Source organism: Quercus suber, unplaced genomic scaffold (assembly GCF_002906115.3).
Source record: "Quercus suber isolate HL8 unplaced genomic scaffold, Cork oak 2.0 scaffold_606, whole genome shotgun sequence".
NCBI classification, from domain to species: Eukaryota; Viridiplantae; Streptophyta; class Magnoliopsida; order Fagales; family Fagaceae; genus Quercus; species Quercus suber.
The window spans coordinates 34,587-57,484 of record NW_027070049.1 but is presented as its reverse complement, the minus strand read 5'-3'; the positions used below and the strand labels follow the sequence as shown (position 1 = coordinate 57,484).

At 34.9% G+C, this 22,898-nt stretch overlaps 3 protein-coding genes across 6 annotated transcripts; 1 reads left to right on the top strand and 2 right to left on the bottom strand.

Annotated features, from left to right (window-relative positions):
- Positions 1-2,099: 2,099 nt before the first annotated feature.
- LOC111987760 (signal peptide peptidase) lies at positions 2,100-10,988 on the bottom strand. Of its 2 annotated transcripts, none has more exons than XM_024019501.2 (11): positions 10,849-10,988; positions 9,016-9,131; positions 8,761-8,912; positions 8,571-8,656; positions 7,581-7,708; positions 6,010-6,060; positions 5,060-5,146; positions 4,845-4,914; positions 3,749-3,885; positions 3,560-3,637; positions 2,100-2,403 (listed from the first exon to the last, which is right to left on the bottom strand). In XM_024019501.2, exons 2-11 carry the CDS (start codon positions 9,106-9,108, stop codon positions 2,317-2,319), a joined length of 969 nt encoding a protein of 322 aa, XP_023875269.2. In that variant the 5' UTR covers positions 9,109-9,131; positions 10,849-10,988; the 3' UTR covers positions 2,100-2,316. The 2 variants fall into 2 exon arrangements, with proteins under 2 accessions (XP_023875269.2, XP_065621144.1); XM_065765072.1 differs by lacking the exon at positions 10,849-10,988 and adding an exon at positions 10,451-10,571.
- A 2,356-nt stretch (positions 10,989-13,344) lies between these two features.
- Positions 13,345-14,982, top strand: LOC136061022 (rhomboid-like protein 11, chloroplastic). The gene is made up of 6 exons (XM_065765087.1): positions 13,345-13,499; positions 13,741-13,826; positions 13,931-13,971; positions 14,072-14,238; positions 14,325-14,387; positions 14,716-14,982. The coding sequence occupies exons 1-6, from the start codon at positions 13,377-13,379 to the stop codon at positions 14,914-14,916; spliced, it is 681 nt and encodes a 226-aa protein (XP_065621159.1). The 5' UTR covers positions 13,345-13,376; the 3' UTR covers positions 14,917-14,982.
- Positions 14,983-16,339: 1,357 nt separating this feature from the next.
- On the bottom strand, positions 16,340-22,422 carry LOC111987770 (pentatricopeptide repeat-containing protein At5g25630). 3 transcript variants are annotated; one of them, XM_065765081.1, is made up of 3 exons: positions 22,195-22,422; positions 20,541-20,764; positions 16,340-17,416 (listed from the first exon to the last, which is right to left on the bottom strand). In XM_065765081.1, the coding sequence occupies exons 2-3, from the start codon at positions 20,643-20,645 to the stop codon at positions 16,520-16,522; spliced, it is 1,002 nt and encodes a 333-aa protein (XP_065621153.1). In that variant the 5' UTR covers positions 20,646-20,764; positions 22,195-22,422; the 3' UTR covers positions 16,340-16,519. The 3 variants fall into 3 exon arrangements, with proteins under 3 accessions (XP_065621153.1, XP_065621154.1, XP_065621152.1); XM_065765082.1 differs by having other exon boundaries at positions 20,541-20,779; positions 22,212-22,422; XM_065765080.1 differs by having other exon boundaries at positions 22,212-22,421.
- Between the last annotated feature and the right edge of the window lie 476 nt (positions 22,423-22,898).

The following is a 22,898-nucleotide window of genomic DNA, read 5'->3' as shown; positions in this document are numbered from 1 at the left end:
AACCTGAATATGACATAAACTTATTAAGTCTCAACCTATAACCTGCTAATTTCGTGTCGTGTTGTGTCAGATTTGCAAGTTGTGTCCAATTTGGCCACTGAAAAGCCAAGACCCAAAATGATAAAGCAGAGGTTTAGGCAAAGGTCCAGGGGTCAAGTACTAGAGATAAGGCTTTTCTGATTTTAAAAAAAAAAAAAAAAGGGTAAAATTGTTCATAGGGTCTGACTCTTAGCCACAAATAATATAGAATGACAATTTGAAAACTCACATTGACCGAAAAAAAGAAACCATCACTCACAAATCACAAATATAGTAACCTGATTAGCTGGTTGCAGCCTTGCAGGTTTCACTTTCGCAAATTCCAAACTCCTTCACAAATAATACGAGTGTAATATTGACACATTGAAAATCACAAATACTTCTTTTGCTGTGTATTGCCTTGGGTCCTTGACCAAAATGAGTTGATCGCGGTAAAAGAAAGTGTGAAGTTTTGTTTGTTTGTTTATTTATTAATATTACTATTATTATTTTGATGTTTGAGATTATTTTTATTTTAAATTATTGAAGTTTTTTTTTTGTTAGAAGATCAATTATATGAAGTGATTATAGAAGTTGATAGTCTGTTTGGATATCGCTTATTGCTGAAAATTGAAAACTGAAAATTTAAAAAAAATAATTTTTAAATATGTGAATAATACTGTGGGACCCAATTTTGAAGAAAAATTTGTTAAATTAGACAACTTGTAAGTCTTGTGAACAGTATATAAGACCCACTGACAGCACTGGTCCAATGCTGAAAATGCCAAAACGCAGCTTATCAGCTGTATTCAAAAGGGAACTGAATATCTTTTGTTTAGTTTTTGAATTAATTGATTATAGATTAACATTGATTATTTGACTTTATGTTTAAAGGCCTGAAGCAAAATTTTACTACAATATATTAGAATAGATTATTAAAAATAAATAAAAATTACAGACTGTAAATAGGTCATCGCTTTCAACATCTTAAGGTCAATTTTGTCCTTTGCCCTTTCATCCTTTGTCGTTGTCCTTTTTCTTTTTCTTTTTTGAGTAGAATTGTAACTTTAAACCAATATGAATCCATGAAAACCAAATCCTTTTTCCTTTCCTTTCACAAAACATCACCACAAAGTGTAACTCCGTCAAGGCTAAGGCTGCGTTCGGCAACAAGTAAAATATATTTTTCGAGTGTAAAATATTTTCAAGTTAAAATATTTGAAAATATTTTCAAGTGTTTAACTGTATTGTGAAAATTGTTTTGAAAAATGTTTTTAGGTGTTTGGTTGGATTTTGAAAATACTATTTTTCTACTAGTTTCTCACATTTTCTCTACTAGTTTCTTACATTTTCTCAACTTCCAAACAAATTTTATAATAGAAAATTTTAATAAATAAACTGAAAGCAACAAAAATCAAAACAAAACCATTCGTTAAACTCAAAAATTCAGTAAAATTGAGAGGGAGGAAAAGAGAGTGATAGTAAATTGAGGGAAAGGGAGAGGTAGATTGAGAAAGAGAGAGATCAGTCATGGGTGGGTCGTAGGCGACAAGACCGGTCAAGCGGCGATATGCTTCAAGCGGGACCAAGATTGAAACGACGAGAGTTCTATCTAGAGGGCAGCAGCGACGCAATTTGGGGTGCGATCTGGGATTGGGGCGGTGGTTCGATGGCTTGTATGCGCTTCTAGCTCACACTCTCTTCTCTCCCTTCTTGCTCTTTCTGTCTCTCTCTGTCTCTCTCTTTGGGTGTCCAGAAAATCATTTGAAGGTAAATGGGACGTGCAAATGATTTTCCAGGTCAACGGGCTTATTTTACGGTCAAAGTTTAAGATTTTCCATTTGACTTTATTTTACATGTGAAATCAACCATGCTGCTAGGTGTAACATATTTTCCGAATTTCATTTACACCCAAAACAAACACAGCCTAAGAGAAAAAGAGGGTTGAGAAATAAGATTTAAAAAGAAAAAGAAGTATGCAATAAAAATTGTGTGATGTTAACTCTTAACTCTTAAGACCCCCAAACGGGGCAGTAGAAAAAGATATTATTGAAAAAAATCGGTTGTATTGGGCCCCATAATGAAAGAACTTAAAAAAACGGCTGTATTAGGTTATAAAAGGCTAAAATATTATTCCTTCCTTAATATCTTAATCCCAAAATCTGTTACAGCGGTGTGAAGTTGAATAAGTTAGCCATGATTAAGCTTTAAATGCGTTTGGGGGCCTCAGAGAAGATAAGAGAGGAGAAGTATTTCTTTCCTTGAGGTGGAAAATTCCTGAGTCCAGGGCTCTGCAACTTATTCCAACTTCTTGCTAGAATTAGCATCGCTGTCACTACTTTCTTCGGATGAATTAGCAGCCTTAGACTCGTCAAACGCCAACAACTGCATAGTATGACAAAGAAAACAGTACATTAATCAACCAAGTATGGCCATATAACAAAATCAACTAATTAAAATTGACAAGCTTTGCATGGTCAACATGAGCAAACATATTGTGACTTTTATATTTTAGAAAACCAAACCATTCTAAGCAATATGATTTCAACTATTATTTAGGAGAACATAAAGCAGCATTCTGTTGGCCATGTTTTGCAACTAAAGGTAGAGAATGATTGAATATTTATTGAGATTTTGCTAGCGATCTCAACTCATACATTACCATTTACACATAGAAGAAAGGTTGAGAACAACTCTGTTAAATTGATAATGATCTTATTCCCCCAAAAAAAAAAAAAGATAATGATAATGCGTTTCTAACAACAATGGTCGCTAAACTTTTTGACAAAGATGTGAAGACAATTATCAACAATAAAACTCTGATCATTTTTAAAACCTTGAGCTCTCGTTCTTTAACCATAACTTTGTGACCAAGATACAATCTTCTTCTTTTGAATTTTATTTTCCTTAGTAAGTTACACATGCACTCAGCGAGTTTTGAAGAAGCTGCAACCTCACCTTGCATCCATTCTTATGAGAGAAGGAAGTGCCATTTGAGCTAAAAGCTTATTGGCAAGATCAAGACCCCTAATTTTTACCTTGACTAAATTATTGTTTTCAGTCTTGAAGTATACATGAATTTCATTTTTCGTTTCTAAACTTCAAAATGTTTGTTTTTCGTCCCTAAACTACAGAAATGTAACACTTTCTGTTATTAAACTTTGAAAAGTATCTTTTTTTCATCTATAACTACTGAAAAAAAGTTCTTTTTGGTCCCTATTTTTTGCCTCTAAAGTATTGAAGAAAACTCTTTAAAAATATTAGAGAAACAAATGAACTTCTAAAAGTTTAAGGACGAAAAACAAAATTCATGCAAACTTTGAGGGATGGAAATAAGAGACTGGCATGTCATTGGCTTAGATCTCTGTTGGCCATGCATAGTTCTTTGTTTGTCACTGGTTATACCATACATGGATTCTATAGGACAAGTTTCTAATTCTATTTTATGCATATGTAATTATTAAAAATTAATTGAGTACATTAAAATGAGACAATCTGTGCAGATAGCAGAGACTAATTAATACAAGGGTGATGAACAAACCGGTTTGACTTCACCATTCCATATGCAATGAGCCGCCAAAAATCCAATGACAGAAGGTACAATATACAATAGAGCAGGCTGGAAGGTATAGTAAGAAAAAAAACCATCAGAATCATGCAGTAAAGTGAAGGAACATTCCCGGAAAGTAGAATATAAAGATGAATACAATAAAGAACATTCAATAGTCACCTGTGCAGCCTGGAACCAGTTCATGACAACAATTGTAAGCACCAAACCAACAGAATATCCCAGAAATGCACTCCTAAAGTACTGGCTGTGTTTCCCTCTAGACACATCAAATCGCAAAGCCAACGCTACAAAAATACCTAAGGGGAAAATAAATACAAAACTGAGTAAGTTTATAAAAAAATGATTTGAATGAGGCACACATTAAACACATTGGCAAGCTATAAATTGAAGAAATTCACACTTAAATGACTGCCCAAAGACTTAACATAACATCCAATACATAGATGAGGTAGCTGTGGCATAGGAGTATTTTCAGAGCTCATTTTGCTTCCCAAGGGCAAAGATGCGTCCAAACAGTTTTGTTGAGCCAGAGAGAACATTGATCACTTGATCGGTGTAATTTGTATCAAAATTTACTAGAACTGCCTTACCATAGTAAAAAGGAAAATTTTATTGATATATTTACCTAAAAGGTAGATATGCTCAACTTCTCACCTTGGAGTAAATGCAGATTGATTCTAATTTATAAATTATGATTAAGGGCAAAAGAATTTTTCAAAAAATCCTCAGATGAAAACAGAGGTTGAAAATTTTCTTCTGGACAATTTCCATCCACCACCCAAAGACTAAATTGAGAGAGAGAGAGAGAGAGAGAGCAAAAATAAAGCCAAGCTAGGTAATGCAGGGCAGAAATGGGTCCTAGAACATATGCTCTCAAGTGGAAGGTGCTCACAAATTTTATAAATGTGCCATAAAAAGCATAACAAAGACATTTCTAGGCAGTTCAATCAAAAAGTTCCCCATGTGCCTTGAACATAAAACCTCAACACAACACTAGAAGTGATGTTAGCTGCAAATGATGCACAAGATTTTGAAAGACTAATCCCAGAAGCAAGGGAAGTTATTCATGTCAAGACACTGCACCACTGGATATAGATAATGGTGTTAAAAAAACGTTCAAGGTCTACAACAGCCATGAATGTATCCCACTTATTTCACATAATCCAACACTCAAGACCCGAGTGACTTTAGTAACAAAATCACAAACATCAAACCATACATAACCTTCACAGACCACTTAAAGGCTCAACCTTACCAGGGATTACGATGTCACCAAGTCCAAGCATAGAATATGGTCGAGCGGTATCTGCTGTAGGGAACAAAAGCTGCAGAGAAATTGAACAATGTGGTAATTAGAATGATAGGCAGCATCAACTACAAATATGAAGCAGTGGAACACATGTAGAATTCAAAAGACTAAAAGGAATTTTAATAGGGTACATGTACATTTCAATTAAGTGGATTACTAACCTTAATAGGAGCATCAAAAGATTTTGCAACACTAACCATCACTGGAGTGAAGAAAACCCAGAAAATATCATACACAAAAAGTCCAGCCTGCAATAGATGAGTAAGGGAAAAGTTACATATACACAGAAAGATGATCTGAGCATGGTAATTGCATTTTAAGGTATAGTTATACAACATCTCAACAGTGTCAGACAATGTGCAACAGGAAGCATATTCTTAATGTATTACATCTGAAAATTCCAAAATATTTCAAGAAGCTAACATTAAATGTATAACTTAAGAGATAGGAAGATTATCAAAAGGGGAAAACTACAGTTAACACATCAACATGAAGCACGACTTGACAATAGTCTAAACAAGCAATGTAAGATTAATTACAGCATGTTTTAGTTTTTTATCTATCTTATGCATCTGTAACCAAGCTTAGTTCATACTTGGGGAGGCCAAAAATTGAATAAGTCCATGTATTTTCAGGCTTCACTTGTTTTTTTATGAGCCTGGAAAAGGGTGACAATACAGGCTTAGTTCATAAGCATGCTGAGCCAAGCCCCTGATGAGCTGCACCAAACAGCTCAGCTAATTGGTAGGCCCCTAACAGCAACAGATCTTAGGAACAAGATATTTGCAAAAAAGAACAACCTGGGGAATATTATCACAACCCATAGAGATATTTTTTGATAATTTAGTAGTTAGGGAAAAGAGAGAGGGAGTGGGGGGGGGGTGTTTAAACTCTGGACGTCTCAGTTGAAAACACCAAAAGGTGAGAATTGAGCTACAAGGCTATTAGCTACAACCCATAGAGATATAAGATATATATGCACACACACACACACACACAGAGTACATGTTTCTTTTTGGTAAATTTTGCACCAAGGGGGAAAGCACAATATACATTAGAGTGGTAATACTAATTAGTAGGAAATAACTAAATCCAAAGTCCCACGTCTTACCAAAAGAATGGCGCCAGTCTTGAAAGACCCAAGAGAAAGCATCTCAATTCCCTGCAAATAATAAAAAATGAAATCTATCAAATCATCATACCCAGTCGGTAACTATACTTTACATGAACAAAAATGGATCTAAAATTGTTCATAACAATATTGACTAAATAAAGCTTCCTATTTGGGTGGTGATCATGCTTGGAATCCTCAGTTAACCAGTCAACTTAAGCTTGGGAATTGAAGTTTGTGGATAACTTCTTTGATCTAATGAACTCGAATTCCCTCCTGGACTAGAGGAGGATTGAGTACTAGGAGTATAGCTTGAAAACCATCAAAAGCAGGGAAGTTAGATGTTTGCTCTTATTGAGTTTTGAGAGGTGCCATAAGGGCTAATTCTCCATTGAAAAGTATCTGGGGTGATAAGGTGCCTAGAAAGGTGGCATTCTTTGCATGGACAGCATCATTAGATAGAACTCTAACACTTAATAGTCTACGGAAGCAAAACATGTTGATTACCGATCGACATTCTATGTGCAAGAGTAACAGGGACTCAGCTGAGCACTTTCTACCTCACTGTATGGTGGCTAGAGATATTTGGTCTTTTGTGTAAACAGCTTTATTTGGAACTTCTTGGGTTATGTTGGAAAGAGAGTTTTCCGACATAGTTTTCATTGCGAAAGAAATTTGAAAGCCTGGAATGCAGTTCCTTCATGTGTCTAGTGAACAATTTGGCATGAGTGAAATAGTATAATGTTTGATGGAGGTTAATGGCAATCCACATGATCAAACGATTAATACTACAATGTTTTTCTGATTGGATGAAATACTCACTTATTTCCTTTTCTAGCATTTTTAGATAATCCCTGAAGTTCAGGATGTCTTGTGTACTTTATTAATCTCTTTGTTGAATGACACAAAGAATCCATAAAAGTATCTCAAAGAGATTATTTTCGTACACCGGTTGGAGTTAATGATTGAATATAAAACACACATGTGGACATATCAGGATAATGAAGCACCATGCCATTGTTACAAGCCCATATGATACCATTAAATTAAATTCCTAATGTCAATGGGAAGGTGATGAGAAATAATTAAACAAAATGCTTAAATAGCATCAGTTCCTAAAGAAATTATAAAAACAAGAGCGCATGCCAGATGCTCGCTCTCTTTTAGGTGATTTATTATTTCCTTTTCAGATATAAATATCATGGCAGGAACTTGATATACGTCTCACCCAACTATAACAACCTTTGATTTGTTCCTAAAGAATACTAGAAATGTAAATGATGCAAACATAGCACCAAACAATTGCATTGACCAAGCATTATTAGTTACTTGATATCAAGAAATGATGGCGGATTAAGCAGGAGTATAACTAAATTGCTTACAAGTAAAACTCATAGTTATAACACAAAATATAAGATATTATGAAACATGAAACTATCTACCATAATTCATAAAATACTATAGGAAATTTTCAAAGAAACTAAAGATTCAAATAAGTAATGGCAAGGTGATTCTTATTGAATACAGACACTGGCAACACAGAGGTTTATTTTAAGAGGATGCTAACAAACCTGAATGCAGAAGGAAAGTCCCAGTATATTGTTAGCTAGCCAATGCTTCTGTGAAGCATACCATGCACAGAAAAAGGTTCCAGGGATTGCAGCAACAATCTGAGACCTTGTGAACTCAACGTCCAAAGCTGTGTAAGAAAGGTGAAGGAAAAATATCATTCTGCATAATACAAGCAAGATAAAGTCAACCGGATCAAATGAAAACTCAGCAGAGTGGAAGACCAAAAAGAATGCTTTAACATCATGACAGACATCAAAGAAAAAAAATTATCATGCACTAGACCAAGATTGGCATATAGAAGTTAAAACACATGACTTATCAAAAAAGATGTTAAAACACAGTGTCCAAAGAAGAAGCTGTTCAGACTCTAACTAATTGAGCACATACGACAAGGGGCATTAATGACACTATGTAATAAACAAAACACAGCACGCACACGCACAGTATCTCTCTGTGTCCCTCTCTTTCTGCCCTCAATTCCTTTTTTATTTTAAGATGCAGAATGACTCCATTATGTTCAAAGAGTACCAAAAAACATATATATAGAAAGATTAGCATGGCCCATAGGAATGCATACACAATGTGAAACTCACAAGAGTATACTTTAAAAAAAAAGAAAAAGTTAAGTAGACAGTATACTTTGTCCTTAAATTTATACTCACAAACTTGCCATCTCAGAACAAAGTTCAAAGCCAAACTAAATAAATATTGAGAAGGTAATTGAGAAAACAAGTACCATCGATTACCAAAACAAAGAACAGTTATGGCCCAATTAAATATCTGAACATACTGCAGAATAACAATATATAGAGCAGAACCATATTTGCATAGTCTATCAAATATTTACTTAAAGAAGATATTAGCACCAATTTACTAGTGATATTAACTATTAAGACGTGCAGATATGAAAAAATACAATTGGATTCCAACTATCACAAGAATATTCACAAAAACAATTATAAATAATAAAAACCATGGACAATACATACAACGGAAGTAAGGAAAATGCCAGCTAATAACGTCCTGATTCCAATGCGTCGGTAAATAACGTTTAATGGCAGGTAAAAGTGTTGCCCTGAAAAATTAAAAGAGAGACTATGTAAGATAAAGAAGCAAACAAGAAGCGGATAATATTTCAATTATTATAAATGATAATAGTCTCATATGGAAGGAACATACGAAAGGGCAACGATCCCAAGCACAAAGAAGTAGCATGTCAAGACAGCATTGACCAAGTCCTTTGATAGAAACTTAAAAAGCAAAAATAGTGATAACAGCATTGCACTCCCAACAAAAGGGAAACGCATGGCATGCTCATTAGACATTGTCTCCTGCATAAATATAACATATTTCACAAAGCTTGATCTGGAGATGTAAAAAAACAAACGTTGTGGAAGATGTCAAGATGATGAATATTAGTGCCGCTGTACTTACAGAAGGCGGAGTTGGCTTGACAGATCTGTAGCAACCCACAAAAACTGTGAGGGACGCAGTCAAAATAACATTTAAGTTTGGATCTACCTTCATAACAAGTGGTGCTAAAGTTAAACCTGCATTAAGAAAACAGCATATAAGTTGCATAAGGTCAAGTTCCATCATTTCCAGGACATTTTTATAAGGCAAATATAAGTACAACTCATGCACCCATACAGGATTGACCAATGCCCAGCCTCCGCCCATGTTAATAGAGAGGAGATTCCATTTGGTCTAAAAACCACAGGCTCCACTATCTCAAGGACATGAGACATACACTACGCAGTTTTTTAACAAAATAAAATTTTTGCAGCAGCATCTCAGGGACAATGGGCTACAGCATAGAGTCATTTGAAATACACATAACCAATTTCAGATCAACCGTTGCACTTGAAAGATTAATGCCTACCAAATACTACCAAAACAGCCACCCAGGGAGCAAATGCAAAAACAGATAGCTTCACCACTATTTTGAACACACATTTGCAATTTTATAATTAGTAAGATAAACACACAAGTCACTGGGTTTCAAACCCAAGACCTCACCCTTCAACCCATTATTGTGGGAAGAGGTGCTGTCATTTGAGCTAGAACTCATTGGCACAAATTTTCTTGGGTTTTCTTTTTCACCATACCAAAACTTAGGGTCTAAGAGGGTAAACTCACAAAGACAAGTGGAAGAAAAAACCTAACAAGCAAATTAATCACTCATCCAGACAAATATATAGCAAACATATAAATGAACAAGCAAGGTCATACAAACATGAAGACAGAATTCTGTGTAATATTCAATTTTGTAAGACAGCCACTTTATCTAAAAGTGGACAAAGCAGCCCAGAGCCATGAATGAAATAAGACTTAGCAAACAGCCAAAAATATAAATTGATCGCATGTATAAAATAATCTAGACTAGGGTAAAAATTTCAATTGCTGAAATTTTTTTTTTTTCTTAATAAATATTGGTTTCAATTGGTGATATTATAAGGAAAAAGCAAAAACAAAATTGGTGAGATTTTCATTTTGGTTATGAAAATTTATGCACACTAAATGCAAGACTTCGAAGGTCCACTTAACAAAAGGTGTCGCTTTTAACGTAATTCATGGAAATGACAAAAAGTCATAGCTGAACCACCATAGCTGAGCTTCAATTTTTTTTTTTTTTGAAATTCAAGCCATTGTATGCATGTGCTTACACACAAACACAATTTTAACAAAAACGGAATACCCATTTTCTTATGAAAAGAAAAGTATTCAATCCAAGAACCGCAAGAATTTTCAATCTTTACCCAATAAACAATCAGCCTCAAGAACCTAAATTCCATTGCAGTTTGAACAATACCATAAAGTCTCACTCTTTAAATAAAAGCAATTGATAATTAGGTTAAAAAAAACCAACCTGCTAAAGCTACATTCGCAATTCGCTCAACACTTTTCATCGTTATCTTATTCTAAAATCGCAAAATTTGACTGAAAATTCCGATCAGATTAAAAACCAAAACCTTTCCTCTGCGATCACAAAACCTACAAAAAAAAAAAAAAAAATTCGCAAAATTTGACTGAAAATTCCGATCAGATTAAAAACCAAAACCTTTCCTCTGCGATCACAAAACCTACAAAAAAAAAAAAAAAAAACAAATCAAATCGAAACACCTTAGAATTACAAAGATTCATCTGAATTGCGCTCAAAAACCTAATTGAATTTTCGCTTTCGCATCAAAGAAACCCAATTTTCAAAATCTCAACCACAAATAACATAAAATGTCGAAATTGAAATGAGATTAGAAATGGCCGTACTGTTCGTCGTCGTCGTCGTCGGCGGCTCAGATATCTTCTAGCGTTTTGCTTTTTCTCGCAGATCGGAGAGACCACCGAGGAGAGAGAGAGATTCAGATTTTGATGAAATGAAATGAAGAGATTAGGGTTTTACCAAAAAAAGAAACGGAAATTTGAGCATGTTAATAAAAGAGCTGGTTAAACAGTTGGGGGATTTAGATTAACGACGAGTGGACATTTCGGTTACGTAGAATTTGGTGACAGCCAATTAGAATTGTAATTTTGTGAGAAATTGGCAAAATTTGAATTGGAGATTCAATACGTGGCGAAATTCTATTGGTTTTAGTGACGAGCTACAGTGTGGTGAACGTGCTGTGAGTTTAGTATTTTTGGTAGTAGCAAGTAGTAGTAAATATTTTTGAAATGGGTAAAATATGGGAATGTGTCATAGACACGAGATTTGGCACCCTTTTAAGAGATCCACGTAAAGGGAGGTCTATTGTCCAATCAAATTTAACCACGTCAGACTTTGAAATACACTTCTCCAAGTCTTACCGAGCCCGTGACGTCTAAAATGAACGAATTTGCAAAAAGTTTGTGCCGTGCAGTGCGCATCCTCCTTATCCATAGATTAGAGAAAGAATCTTTTATCGGAAAATAATAATAATAATAATAAAGAATCTTAAATTATTTTTTAATGTGTTCAAAACGAAATTGTTTTAACATACATTTATTTTAGAAGTTGTTTCAACTTTCAACATAGAATTTTTTTTAAAAAAAAAAAAAAAAACTGTTTCAACATAGATTTGAATTTAGTTGGAATTGTCTAATAATTATAACATATAGTCTCTTGTCCCATCTGGTTTAAGGCAAAAATATAATTTTATTCATGTTATTTATAATTTGTGTTTTAAAAACATGATTTCATATTTATATATCCCTAACACAAAATCTCAATAATATTGTGTCTTAAAAACACTATTTCAATTCATTCAAAAGTTTGGATATAGGCATCCACCATTAAGGAAAAAATGAAATACAATTTTATTCATGTTATACAAAAATCATGTCTAAGAAACACTATTTCAATTTATCATCAAAACTTAAATAGTGTAACATTGTGAATGCTTGGGGGAAAGTGATGGTGAAGTTGAAAGATTGTTTTATCATTCAATTTCCCTTTAAAAACCAAGAACACCCAAAATTCAAATGTTTATTTTCAATTTTCCCATTGCATTCCCTTAAGCTAGTAGCCTGACTAGACCATAATAGTCCATCTTTTTAAAAGCTCAGTTGGATCCTTGGGAGAAGGAGAGGGTTGTGACTTCGGCTAAGCCAACCTCTTCCATTATCACTAAAGCCTACCCGTGTTCTTCAAGAACATACCTAACCTCCATTACCCATGCTCTTCAAGAACCATAAGTTGGCAAAGAGAGAGAGAGAGAGAGAGAGAGAGAGAGAATGAATGAACTTGAGTCTTGTAAGTGTTAGGTCATTTGATTGGCTTATTTCTAGATAATATGAAAAATGCTTACTAGCTAATTGTATCATATTTTACTATTTTATTTAGCCGTGTGCCCTTTGTGTATACTCATGTATATATTTTGGTGTGTGAATAGACACCGCTCATGTCAAAATAGAGCAATGTTATGTACACATAAAAATATATAATTTTGTGTCACAACTTGTTAACGTGATAAATTGTGATTAATAATTATGTAATGATAGGCCATGTGAAGATACACTTTCACCACTCACTGACTCACAACACGTGGAATGATTGCATAAACAAAATTATTCATTTTTATGCCTTCCTAGCATTACTAGTCAAAATAACTCCAACGATGCCTTCTTGTTAAAGGCAGGACGTGGAGTGAGATGGGCACTCTTGAGGTGGAGGAGAGTTCTACGTTTATATAAAACGAGACTTGTCTACAGTTAAGACTTCTCACAGTTCCCTCCAAAATCCACAACAATGGGACAGTTACAGTTTCAGCAACTCCAACTCCGAACTCTCGGCCTCGGACCCTATAATTCTTATTCATGTAAACTCATGCCCTTGGCTTCTTTTCCTCGTCCAACCAAATCTCCAACCTTTGCTTCTCATCCTCTCTCTTACACTCATCAAACTCTCACCAAACCCAATCAAATCCTTCATTTTCACCCTCTCTCCTCTGCCGCTCCATAACACTTGGTGTGGTGGGTAATGGGTATTTAAAGTACATAAAAAAGTATGAAAAGTTAGTAAGTGCTTATTGTAATACATAATTGAAGTATACTTTTTTCTTCCAAAGCATATTTGGGGTATTTTTTCTTGCTTTTGATGAAAACTTGAAAGCAAGAAAAGCGATTTGTAAGTTCTAACCAAAGGTCCAAAGTTTATGATGTGATATTTATGAATTTGCTAATGGGGGGAATTTAGAGCTTCACCTTAATGCTCGTGGGGACTGTGGTTTTTGTCATTGCCTTCCTGCTGGATTTAAGTTCATGCAGTTTCATATGTAGGTAATAGAACTGTTTAAGCAACCTTGTAATTATGTTTGTTAGATATGATATCACAGCTGGAACTTGGGAAGCCAGAGGAGAGACGAAAGCCTGAGAAACGAGTAAATGGGATATTCTGGATCATACTTCTTAATATTGGAATATATGTGGCAGATCACTTGTTTCAGGTACTGATTTCTTCTGGCTTCTAGCCATGGATTTATTTGTATTTTTAGCAGATTTATTAAATTTTGCTACGTTTGGAGGCTGTATCTTCAACTCCTGTAGGATGTTATGATGCCAAATGGATATACTTATGTCCTCAGGGGAAATTTTTTTATATCTGTTATAGTTATATGATTCATTGCTAGTTCTCTTGTATAACATAATACAGACAGTCAATCTGACACAAATTTTTTTTTTTGCTAGGTTCGTGGCATTAGAAGTCTATATTTGTACCACAATTGGCCTGCTTGGTATCAGTTCGTGACCGCAATGTTTTGCCATGCCAATTGGTGAGAACTATATGTTTTTGAAGGTTGCATGAAAGACAGATTTTGCCTATTGTCCTGCCCTCTTACTTTAGCCCTTTTACTCTATTGCCTTGTGTCATTTTCAGGAATCATCTTTCAAGCAACCTTTTCTTCTTGTATATTTTTGGTGAGGGTCTTAATTACTCTTTTTTCTAGTTAGTGATTGTTGACAAGGGTGCTCTAGAATGATAAATCAAAATTTGACAGTCACATATTTCCTCAAATAGGAAAGCTCGTTGAAGAAGAGGAAGGGAATTTTGCATTGTGGCTTTCTTATATTCTTACGGGTGTTGGAGCAAACCTTGTCTCTTGGCTGATTCTACCAAGGAATACAGTATCTGTTGGGGCATCTGGTGCTGTTTTTGGGTTATTTACAATAAGTGTCCTTGTAAAGGTATTCCAAATTGTATGATTTGTAAACTACATCGTGAAATTAAATTAAGTCACATATAGTCTTCAACCATCTTATGCTTGCTGTAGATGTCCTGGGACTGGAGGAAGATCCTTGAAGTGCTTATATTGGGCCAATTTGTTATAGAAAAGGTGAGCACTTTTTGTTCTCTTATATAAATTGAAAGGGTAAAATTCATCAGAAAAAGGTGCTCATACTCACTGATTTTGTTCTTATGGAAAGTTGGAGAGGGGGAAAAGCTGTGTTTTACTTTGTGTGTTGGTCTGATATGTATACATTTCATTAAGTTTTTGCAGTGGACAAATCCATGTCAATAATTGTAAATTTGTATTGTATTTTATCAACTAGCTTTGTAAAAATATGTCATCTCTCATGTGACGACGCTGTTTTTCATTTTTTTAGTTTTCTTGGGTAGCTAAACCATAATTCTCCTTAATATGCTTTTCTTGGACACAATAGGTTATGGAAGCAGCCCAAGCTTCAACAGCTTTATCAGGCACCTTTCGTGGAGGCAATTCGTTGCAAAGCGTCAACCACATTGCACATCTGTCTGGTGCTCTTGTTGGTGTAGTGCTTGTATGGCTTCTCAGCAGGGTTCCTTCTCAACCTCCTAATGGAGAAGTATCAAATTCACATAGGAAAAAAGATAGAACTCTATAATTAATTAAACAATTCTTTTTTGTATGGTGCATTATATTTATATTCAAAGAGTTAATTTCACGATTATATTTGCACTATTCTGTTATTCTTGGTCTTGCATAAATAGTTATGGCCTGATTTTTAATTATTTAACTAAAGAAAATGGAAAATTTCGGATTTTCAAGAAACCTTGAGGAGTCCCATAAATGTGCATAGCGCACAACTTGGATGTAGAGGTGGCCTTATGGTTACTAAAGAATGTCTCAGAGAATTCTGAAGAAGCAGTTCCGAGCATAGCATTCTCAGAGAACAATTCCCAAGTAATGTCTGCCTGCATATGGGGGAAAAGTTTCATTGGTAGCAGTACCATTCAAATGTGTATTAGAATGGCTTCTGAAATCACCATTCACCAGCAGGCAGCAGCTTTAATAGTATCCACAATAAGACATCTAAATATTCTTACACTCTTTGAATAATCTTGTAGGACTCTTTGATATGGAAACTCTTGAGAACACACTAAAGAGCTCATTTACTGAATTTTCGTTTTTCAACCCTTATTAAAGAGTTTAATGAACGTTTTCTCCCTCTCTTCACATAAATTGTTATTTATTAATCATTTAACGCTAGCCATTACTTTAGATGATAAGAGCATTTACATCAGTCTCTACAAGGTTTTAGCCAAACTAACCTAAAAAACTTACATGTTGCTATTTTAACATTTAGACACCTACATTAGCCTCAATATTTTTTTCTCTATCCATATAAATATTATTTTTCTCTCTCCTATCTCTACTCAATTTTTGGCCAAAAAACACAACACTGGGTTGCACTAACCAGCCCAAACCACCACCCACACAAGAGCCACCACAAACCACCCTAGAGCCACCTACCATCCAAACTGCCACCCACACAAACCATTACAAACCAAAATCTCCTCAACCACCTGGAATGAAAATTTTCTTCACATTTATCATTTTACTGAGAATATAAGATAGAAAAAAAAAATTGACCTATTAAATCCACAATCATTGACACAAAGTGGTGGCTGTGATGATCTTTAAATATCCAATTGCCCTCCTATTTCTGGTAATCTCCACATACCCATTTTGTAAAATCCATCATCATTAATTTGCGCTAGTCCACCACATCTAACCCTAAAAGCAAACCAACAAGAACTTCTAAACTAGTATGGATATATAAAAGCTCTATGGTCAATGTTCTACTAGTCATTCCTTATTGGCTTTGATGAATGGCAAACTGGTTGAAACTTGAAAGAATAATGCTCCACAGCCAAGTGCTGGGATACTCATATTTCAAGATAGAGGGAGCAAGTATTTTATTCCTTAATTGGAGAGAGAGAGAGAGAGAGAGAGAGAGAGAGAGAGAGAGAGAGAGCAGAACATTTTACAAGAATGAGCATATCAGTTTCATTAACTTTTGATGGGTTGTAAAAAAAAAAAAAAATACATGTTAATTATATTGACTTTGGATATTCGGCAGTGCTCAATCAAAATGAAATGAAGCAGCTTTCTTAGCTATTGACAACATTTATAAGTTGAATTTCTCTGGGAAGGCTTCGTGGATGCAAATACATCAACAAGCATAATTGATTTCTGTATTTCCTTCAGTTCAAGAATCCAACTGTACATGAAAGTGCAAGCGGAGCATACGTTCCAAGCTGCCCTTGTGACTGTTTCCGGCATATGATTGGTGATCTATCCCCAAATTTACAAGTATGAGAAAGATACACAGTTTTAGTAGCAAGGCATGAACTCTCTAATGAAAAATCACCATCTCTTAACACCATTCGGCTTTTTTTAGTTGCTGCAGCTGATCCTTTTTGATCACTGGTAAATATTGCTGGTATCTGTAACAAATTGGAATAAGAGGCACCAGTAGGCTGCCTCTGGTAAATTTTCTCTAAGCTCTCCTCTTGTATCTCTTCTTCTGTTGGTATTAGATGTGTCATTCCCTTACCTTTCATAGTACCCAGTATCCGATTTGCCTCTTTTGTTAACCCAGTGGCACGCCAAGCTTCTGCAACAAGCAAGATAGTGGATTTCTCTGGCTGAATGTCAAATTCTTTCATAATTTGGAGCATTTCTTCTGCTTTCCATGGCTGCTTTGCTTCTCCATATCCCCAAATCAGGGTCTCAAATGTCTTCAGATTGGGAGAAACCTTGTATTCACACATCTCATTGAAAACCTTGATTGCGTGATCCATTTTGCCAGAACTGCACCAACCACTGATGACAGTTGTGAAAATCACAACATTTGGACGGACTCCGGATTTAATCATTGCTGTCAATAGTTCTTTGGCTTTCTCTGGTTCTTGTGCACGCACATATCCTTTAGCAAGAATGCTGTAGGCATGTGCATCAGGTTCTATTCCAGCCTTCATCATGTCATCAAAGATTTCCCTGCACTTCTCCATGAACCCTGCTGTGCTCCATGCATTCATGATGGTACTATATGTTATCACATCTGGTTTGACCCCAAATTCAGCCATCAATGTCATAACCTGCATATTAATGCTTCCCATGCATTATTCTATTACTGGCAGGTGAGATTTTCTCTCTCTTTTTTTTTTTTTTGTGCAGGCCAATGAGCGAACTTGTGGCATCATCATAAGTGGGTATTGTAAGGAAGGTAAATTAAAGGAGGCCTTGAGGTTTGTGCATAGGATGAAGGATCTTGGGGTGCACCCTAACCTTGTCATTTTTAACTCATTGATCAAAGGATTTGTGGAAATTATGGACAGAGATGGGGTGGATGAGGTGAGTTTGAACTATGATAGTCTGGCCTTCTGGTTCTTATCTTTTTCTTCCCACAAATTCTTCTCATTATTGCATGGCATATTGTTTTGATTGTTTAGCCAAAACCGTATTAGCAGTTTAATATATTCACTATTAAGTCCTCCTGTTACAATTATCAAAATCCACATATAATGTGTTATAAGTGATCCTAAAGGGATTAGTAAAGATCTCAGCAACCTTAAAAGTAAAAATCAATAATAAGCTTTACAACTCTAGCATCAAACCCACTATATATACAAATCAAATTCTGATTGATGTAGTGACATAAATCTATACTATATATGAAAGTTCAAAACTTTTTTTTTTTTTGGACAAAAATCCTATGTTTGTTTTAGAAAAGTACTAGTGCATCAGGTAATATGCCCCCACGCTTATCTTTTTTCATTAGCAAGCATTCAAATTGATTATGTTGTGTTTTTTTGGGGGAGAGAGGGGGGGGGGGGGGTGTGTTGTGGCTGCCCATCTAACTAAATTCACTGGAAACTAAAGGCAATGGGTCCACTTGGCTGGAAGCTCATGCTCTCTCTCTCTCTCTCTCTCTCTCTCTCTCTCTCTCTCTTAATGAACAAACAAAGAAAGAAAAGTCCCCATATATGTTTTTTTCTTTGGTTTTGGTTAGCCATCTAACTAAAATCATTGGAAACATAATACAATGGCCCCGATGGTTTCTTTAATCAGTTGGTTTCATCTTTTCATCTTCTTCTTTTGCTTTATGAAGAAATTCACAATATTTAATATATATATATATATTATTTATTTTCCCCAATTGGCTGATTTTCTTCCCCCCAACACCCCTCCCTTCATTATTATATAATATTATATTATATTATGATATACCTAAGGTTTTTTAATACTTACATGTGATCAAATGGATGGTATATGGAAAGGCTGTTTATAAAATCACCAGCATCAAACTCATTCAGCACAACTTATATGGTAACCTTGAGAACTCAGAGGTGGTATTATTTGGGCATTTTCACTTAATCCCACTGTTAATCTGTATAATTATTTTTTTCAAAACAGTTCTTCTATTTGTTTAGAGAACTTAACATCCCTCCAAGCCAAACAGAAAATTTTATGAACTTGTTAAACTTTCCAGTACTGCTTTCCTGAGTTCATTGCAATTTGCAAGTTGTTGCTCTGTTGACATGTTCTTAGTACATTAGTTTGCATGATTAAGAGCATTTCTTTTCTTCTCTATCTAGTATCATTTTAATCGATTCTGTATTTGGTAGGGAAAGAAGTTAAGATTTGGTATGTTACATACTAAGATTCACCCCCATCCCCCNAGGAGGGCACAGGCCATCCCTCGTAACGTACACAACCCTTTTGGCTGCCTTGACCATCCAGAAGCGCTTCGAGTCCATACATTTGATTATCTCACAGGTGGAAGAAAATGAAATGAAGCCTGACTCAATATTTTTTAATGCTGTTATAAATGCTTTCTCTGAATCTGGGAACATAGAGGAAGCCATGGAAACCTTTTGGAAAATGAAGGAGAATGGACTAAAACCCACTACTAGCACTTATAACACATTAATTAAAGGTTATGGGATTGCCGGTAAGCCTGCAGAATCTCTGAAGCTGCTAGACTTGATGTCCCAAGAGGAAATGTAAAGCCCAATCTCAGGACTTATAATGTGCTTGTCAGAGCATGGTGTAAGAAGAACAACATCACAGAGGCTTGGAATCTGGTATATAAGATGGTAGATTCTGGGATGCAACCTGATGCAGTTACGTACAACACAATATTAACAGCTTATGCTCAAAATGGAGAGACAGAGGGCTGAAGGGATGATTTTAGAGATGCAGAACAACAAAGTGCAGGCCAATGAGCGAACTTGTGGCATCATCATAAGTGGGTATTGTAAGGAAGGTAAATTAAAGGAGGCCTTGAGGTTTGTGCATAGGATGAAGGTCTGGGGTGTTACGAGGGATGGCCTGTGCCCTCCTTCAATCAAATTGTCAAATATGGACTGGACTTCCTGGGGTTTCCCTCTTTCTATCAAAATGTTCATTAACTTTGTTCTTGAGCGCACTGTTCTGCAACTATTTTTGGTCTTGCAGATGATGCAGTAGGGTTGATTTTTTGAATTTCTAGACTTTGATGTCGGATATAATTGATTCTTGTCATTAAGGGAATGCTCCTGATAAGTTAAAGGCTCAAGAAGCATTAATTTTTGGACAACACAAACTTCAAACTTCCATCAAAGCAGCATTCATATAAACTACATATGATTAATACACACACGTTGGGTCCACAAGGCAAAAATCATTAAGACTTTAAATTTAATAGATCTTTAATTATTCCAAACCAAAGAATCATCATAATTTTACCAGGTTTTTTTTTTTTTTAATTTTTTTAATTTTTATTTTTTAGGGGTGGGAGGAGGGGATGAAGGGTTTGATATGATGACAAGATAATGTTTTTAACACACAAGTTCTCCATTCACTTTTCTATATAGTACTATTTTTCAATGCAGTTTATGATAGGCTTGAACTGCTATTCTTGGATTGTTACTTATAGCAGGAGAAGCTACATATAATATTAACTCATTCTTCTTGTAATTCTTTAGAAAACTTTTGTGTATATACCCTGTGTACATAAAGCTCTTCCTCTTCTCAATACTTATTACTTATCCAAAATAAAAAGACTGGTGGAGTAAAAAGGATTATCCAGAGAGCAAAACCATGGTAGCTAGACCTTAATCTCAAGTCCCTTAACAATGATACGTTCTCAGACTCAAATTGAGGCCAGTCAAAGTATACAGCAGAAGAAGTAAAATGACGAAGTCCAAATATTCAGAAAAAAGTTATTGCAGAACTTACCTTGATTGGTAACGCTTGAACCCATCCTTTCTTGATAGTGGTAGTCCTCACTTGATGTTTTCTGGTGGTTTTGGAAATAGCCTTCTCATTGCCAGATTCTCCCATATGGTCCTCTTGTCTTTTCCAATTTTAAAGTCTTCAGCTAGAGATAACTTTACAAGAGCACCCACCAAGGCCAAGACTCAAATTTCTATTTCCTTTTCACATTCCTTCGTAGAAAGTTCCTAAAGAAAAAATACCTGTAAGTCCCAAGTATTAAATTTATTATGTCTTATAACTGAACCCCAATGAGCCAACCATGACATTGTGATTGATGCAGGATATAGCCACTAGAGCTTTACCATAAATTTCTTTTTCTTAAGAGAGATATAGAGGAAGGATGGTATTAGCATATGGATTGAACTGTTGGAAAGCTGATGGTTACAAATAATTCCAGAGTCTAAACTATATGTCTCGTGATTTGACAAAAACAATGATCAACATGCATTAGACAGATATCTGTAGCTCAACAGTGTATTGGCTCCTGCCAATTTAATATGCATCTTAAGTCCTAACAAGGGTCTTCCATCAATTTTATTCCTGCTTAATGAAAGAAAAGGAAAACCAAAGCATGAAATTTCAAACTTCTACAGGAGTAATAAGATTGCTTCCCCAGCCGATACCAAAAGGACAAAAGAAACTCACATGATTGCATAAGGGGAAGAAAAAAATTATATAATTATAATTATAAGTGCCCATACTTGTTCTCAATTTGCAATCCTCAAAATCAATAGTAAAATGTTCATGAAAAATAGTTCTAACAAAAAGGGTTGTCTTTTGTCTCATTTAACCAGTCACATTTTCTAGAATATTGAGAACATCAACAACATAGAGAAAAATTATTGAGATTGACAACCATGAATGTTATTATGAACGTATATTCTACTTTCTATACACTCACTTCTGTTAAAAAAAGTTTGGAAATAAAACTTAGGCAAGTATTTCATGACAAGTTTCCAAAAGTTAAACGAAAAGAATAGACTTGAACATCAAGAACTGGAAATAAACCGCAACATGGGGTTTTCAGAAAACTATTCAATTCTCTGGAAGTAATTGAGCAATGCTCCCTCTTCTCACATAAATAATGGGTCCTATCATGAATTTAATTATAGGGACTTACTATTTTGTGAGAGCAGGGAGCAAGTACTTAATAATTACTCGGGCTTTTCACCAAATATGTTCTCCATATCTATAGCAAAATTCAACCAAAGGGTCCAAGCATTGTGACAAACTAATCAAAAATCCAAACCTGGGTGTCAGAATTTGCATCATTTCATCACTGAAACCAATTGCTATAACAAATGAAATTCCACAACTTTAAAGATTGTATCAACCATACCCACTATGCATATCAACCAATAAGCCTAACAAAGACTCTACAACATCAAAATCCATCAAAAATGAAACTTGGGTTCCAAAACAAGCAAAGATCAACATATTTAGCCGAAGAAAAAAAAAAGTAAAAACCCAAAGAAATAAATATATTAGTGGTACTGAGCAATTTAATTAGTGCAAGACAGAAACTTTCTTTGTGCAATAGGAGTTAGAACCTAAAGCATCAAAGAGAAATGAAGTTGTTGATGATTAAAAAGCTGCTATGTGAGTGTGGGGTTACTTGTACAGTTGTTGTACCTGTCTGGGCTCAGCTCAGGAACTGTAGACTTGGAAGCAGAGAGAAAAAATATTGATTGTGCAATTGTTTGTGGAGTATATGCTACTTTATAATGAATGGAGTCCTGTCCCATAATATCCAATGAAAACTATTATCCACAAATATTATCATAATAGAGAAGAGTGGCTGACACAAGAAAAATACAGATAAAGGGTGGGGCTGAAAGTATGGCTCTGAAATGTCTCACTGGTTGCTATTTATCCTTTTCTCCGATTTTTATTTTTATTTTATCGGGGCAGCATAAAATCTCATTGCATCAAGCGAGGTATCAATCAACTCACCATAGGTTTTAAAAAATAAAAAAACACTAAACGTCTGTTTGGTGTATATGTTTTAAAAAAAAAAATATATATATATATACTAAGGACCTGTTTATAGTGAAGAGTTGACACATTTTGGTGTTTGTAACGAAGAAATATAAAATGTAATTTCTCCCTTTATTGTAATTATCAAATTATAAATTAAAAAAAGAAAGTGTTGTAAGATTTTGTTAAAAGAAAAAAAGAAAAAAAGTAAAAAAGTTGCCTTTAGGCAACTTATATCTAAAAAACAAGTGTTGTGGCAATTAAACTAACCATAAACTAGCTTTTGGAAAAATGAGCATAAATAATATAAGCGCGGTTTGTGCTTAGGAAATAAATAGAATA

Bases quoted from the DNA above. Each gene is read 5' to 3' on its own strand.
- LOC136061022 (XM_065765087.1), top strand. From the start codon at position 13,377: ATGATATCACAGCTGGAACTTGGGAAGCCAGAGGAGAGACGAAAGCCT. The intron at 13,972-14,071 runs GTGAGGGTCTTA...TTCCTCAAATAG, and splicing joins TTTCTTCTTGTATATTTTTG to GAAAGCTCGTTGAAGAAGAG. The intron at 14,388-14,715 runs GTGAGCACTTTT...TGGACACAATAG, and splicing joins GCCAATTTGTTATAGAAAAG to GTTATGGAAGCAGCCCAAGC.
- LOC111987770 (XM_065765081.1), bottom strand. From the start codon at position 20,645: ATGGGAGAATCTGGCAATGAGAAGGCTATTTCCAAAACCACCAGAAAA. The intron at 17,417-20,540 runs GTAAGTTCTGCA...ATTAATATGCAG, and splicing joins TTCAAGCGTTACCAATCAAG to GTTATGACATTGATGGCTGA.
- LOC111987760 (XM_065765072.1), bottom strand. From the start codon at position 10,490: ATGAAAAGTGTTGAGCGAATTGCGAATGTAGCTTTAGCAG. The intron at 7,709-8,570 runs GTATGTATTGTC...TTTCTTACACAG, and splicing joins GCATTTTCCTTACTTCCGTT to CTTTGGACGTTGAGTTCACA. The intron at 4,915-5,059 runs GTTAGTAATCCA...ATTTCTCTGCAG, and splicing joins CTTTTGATGCTCCTATTAAG to CTTTTGTTCCCTACAGCAGA.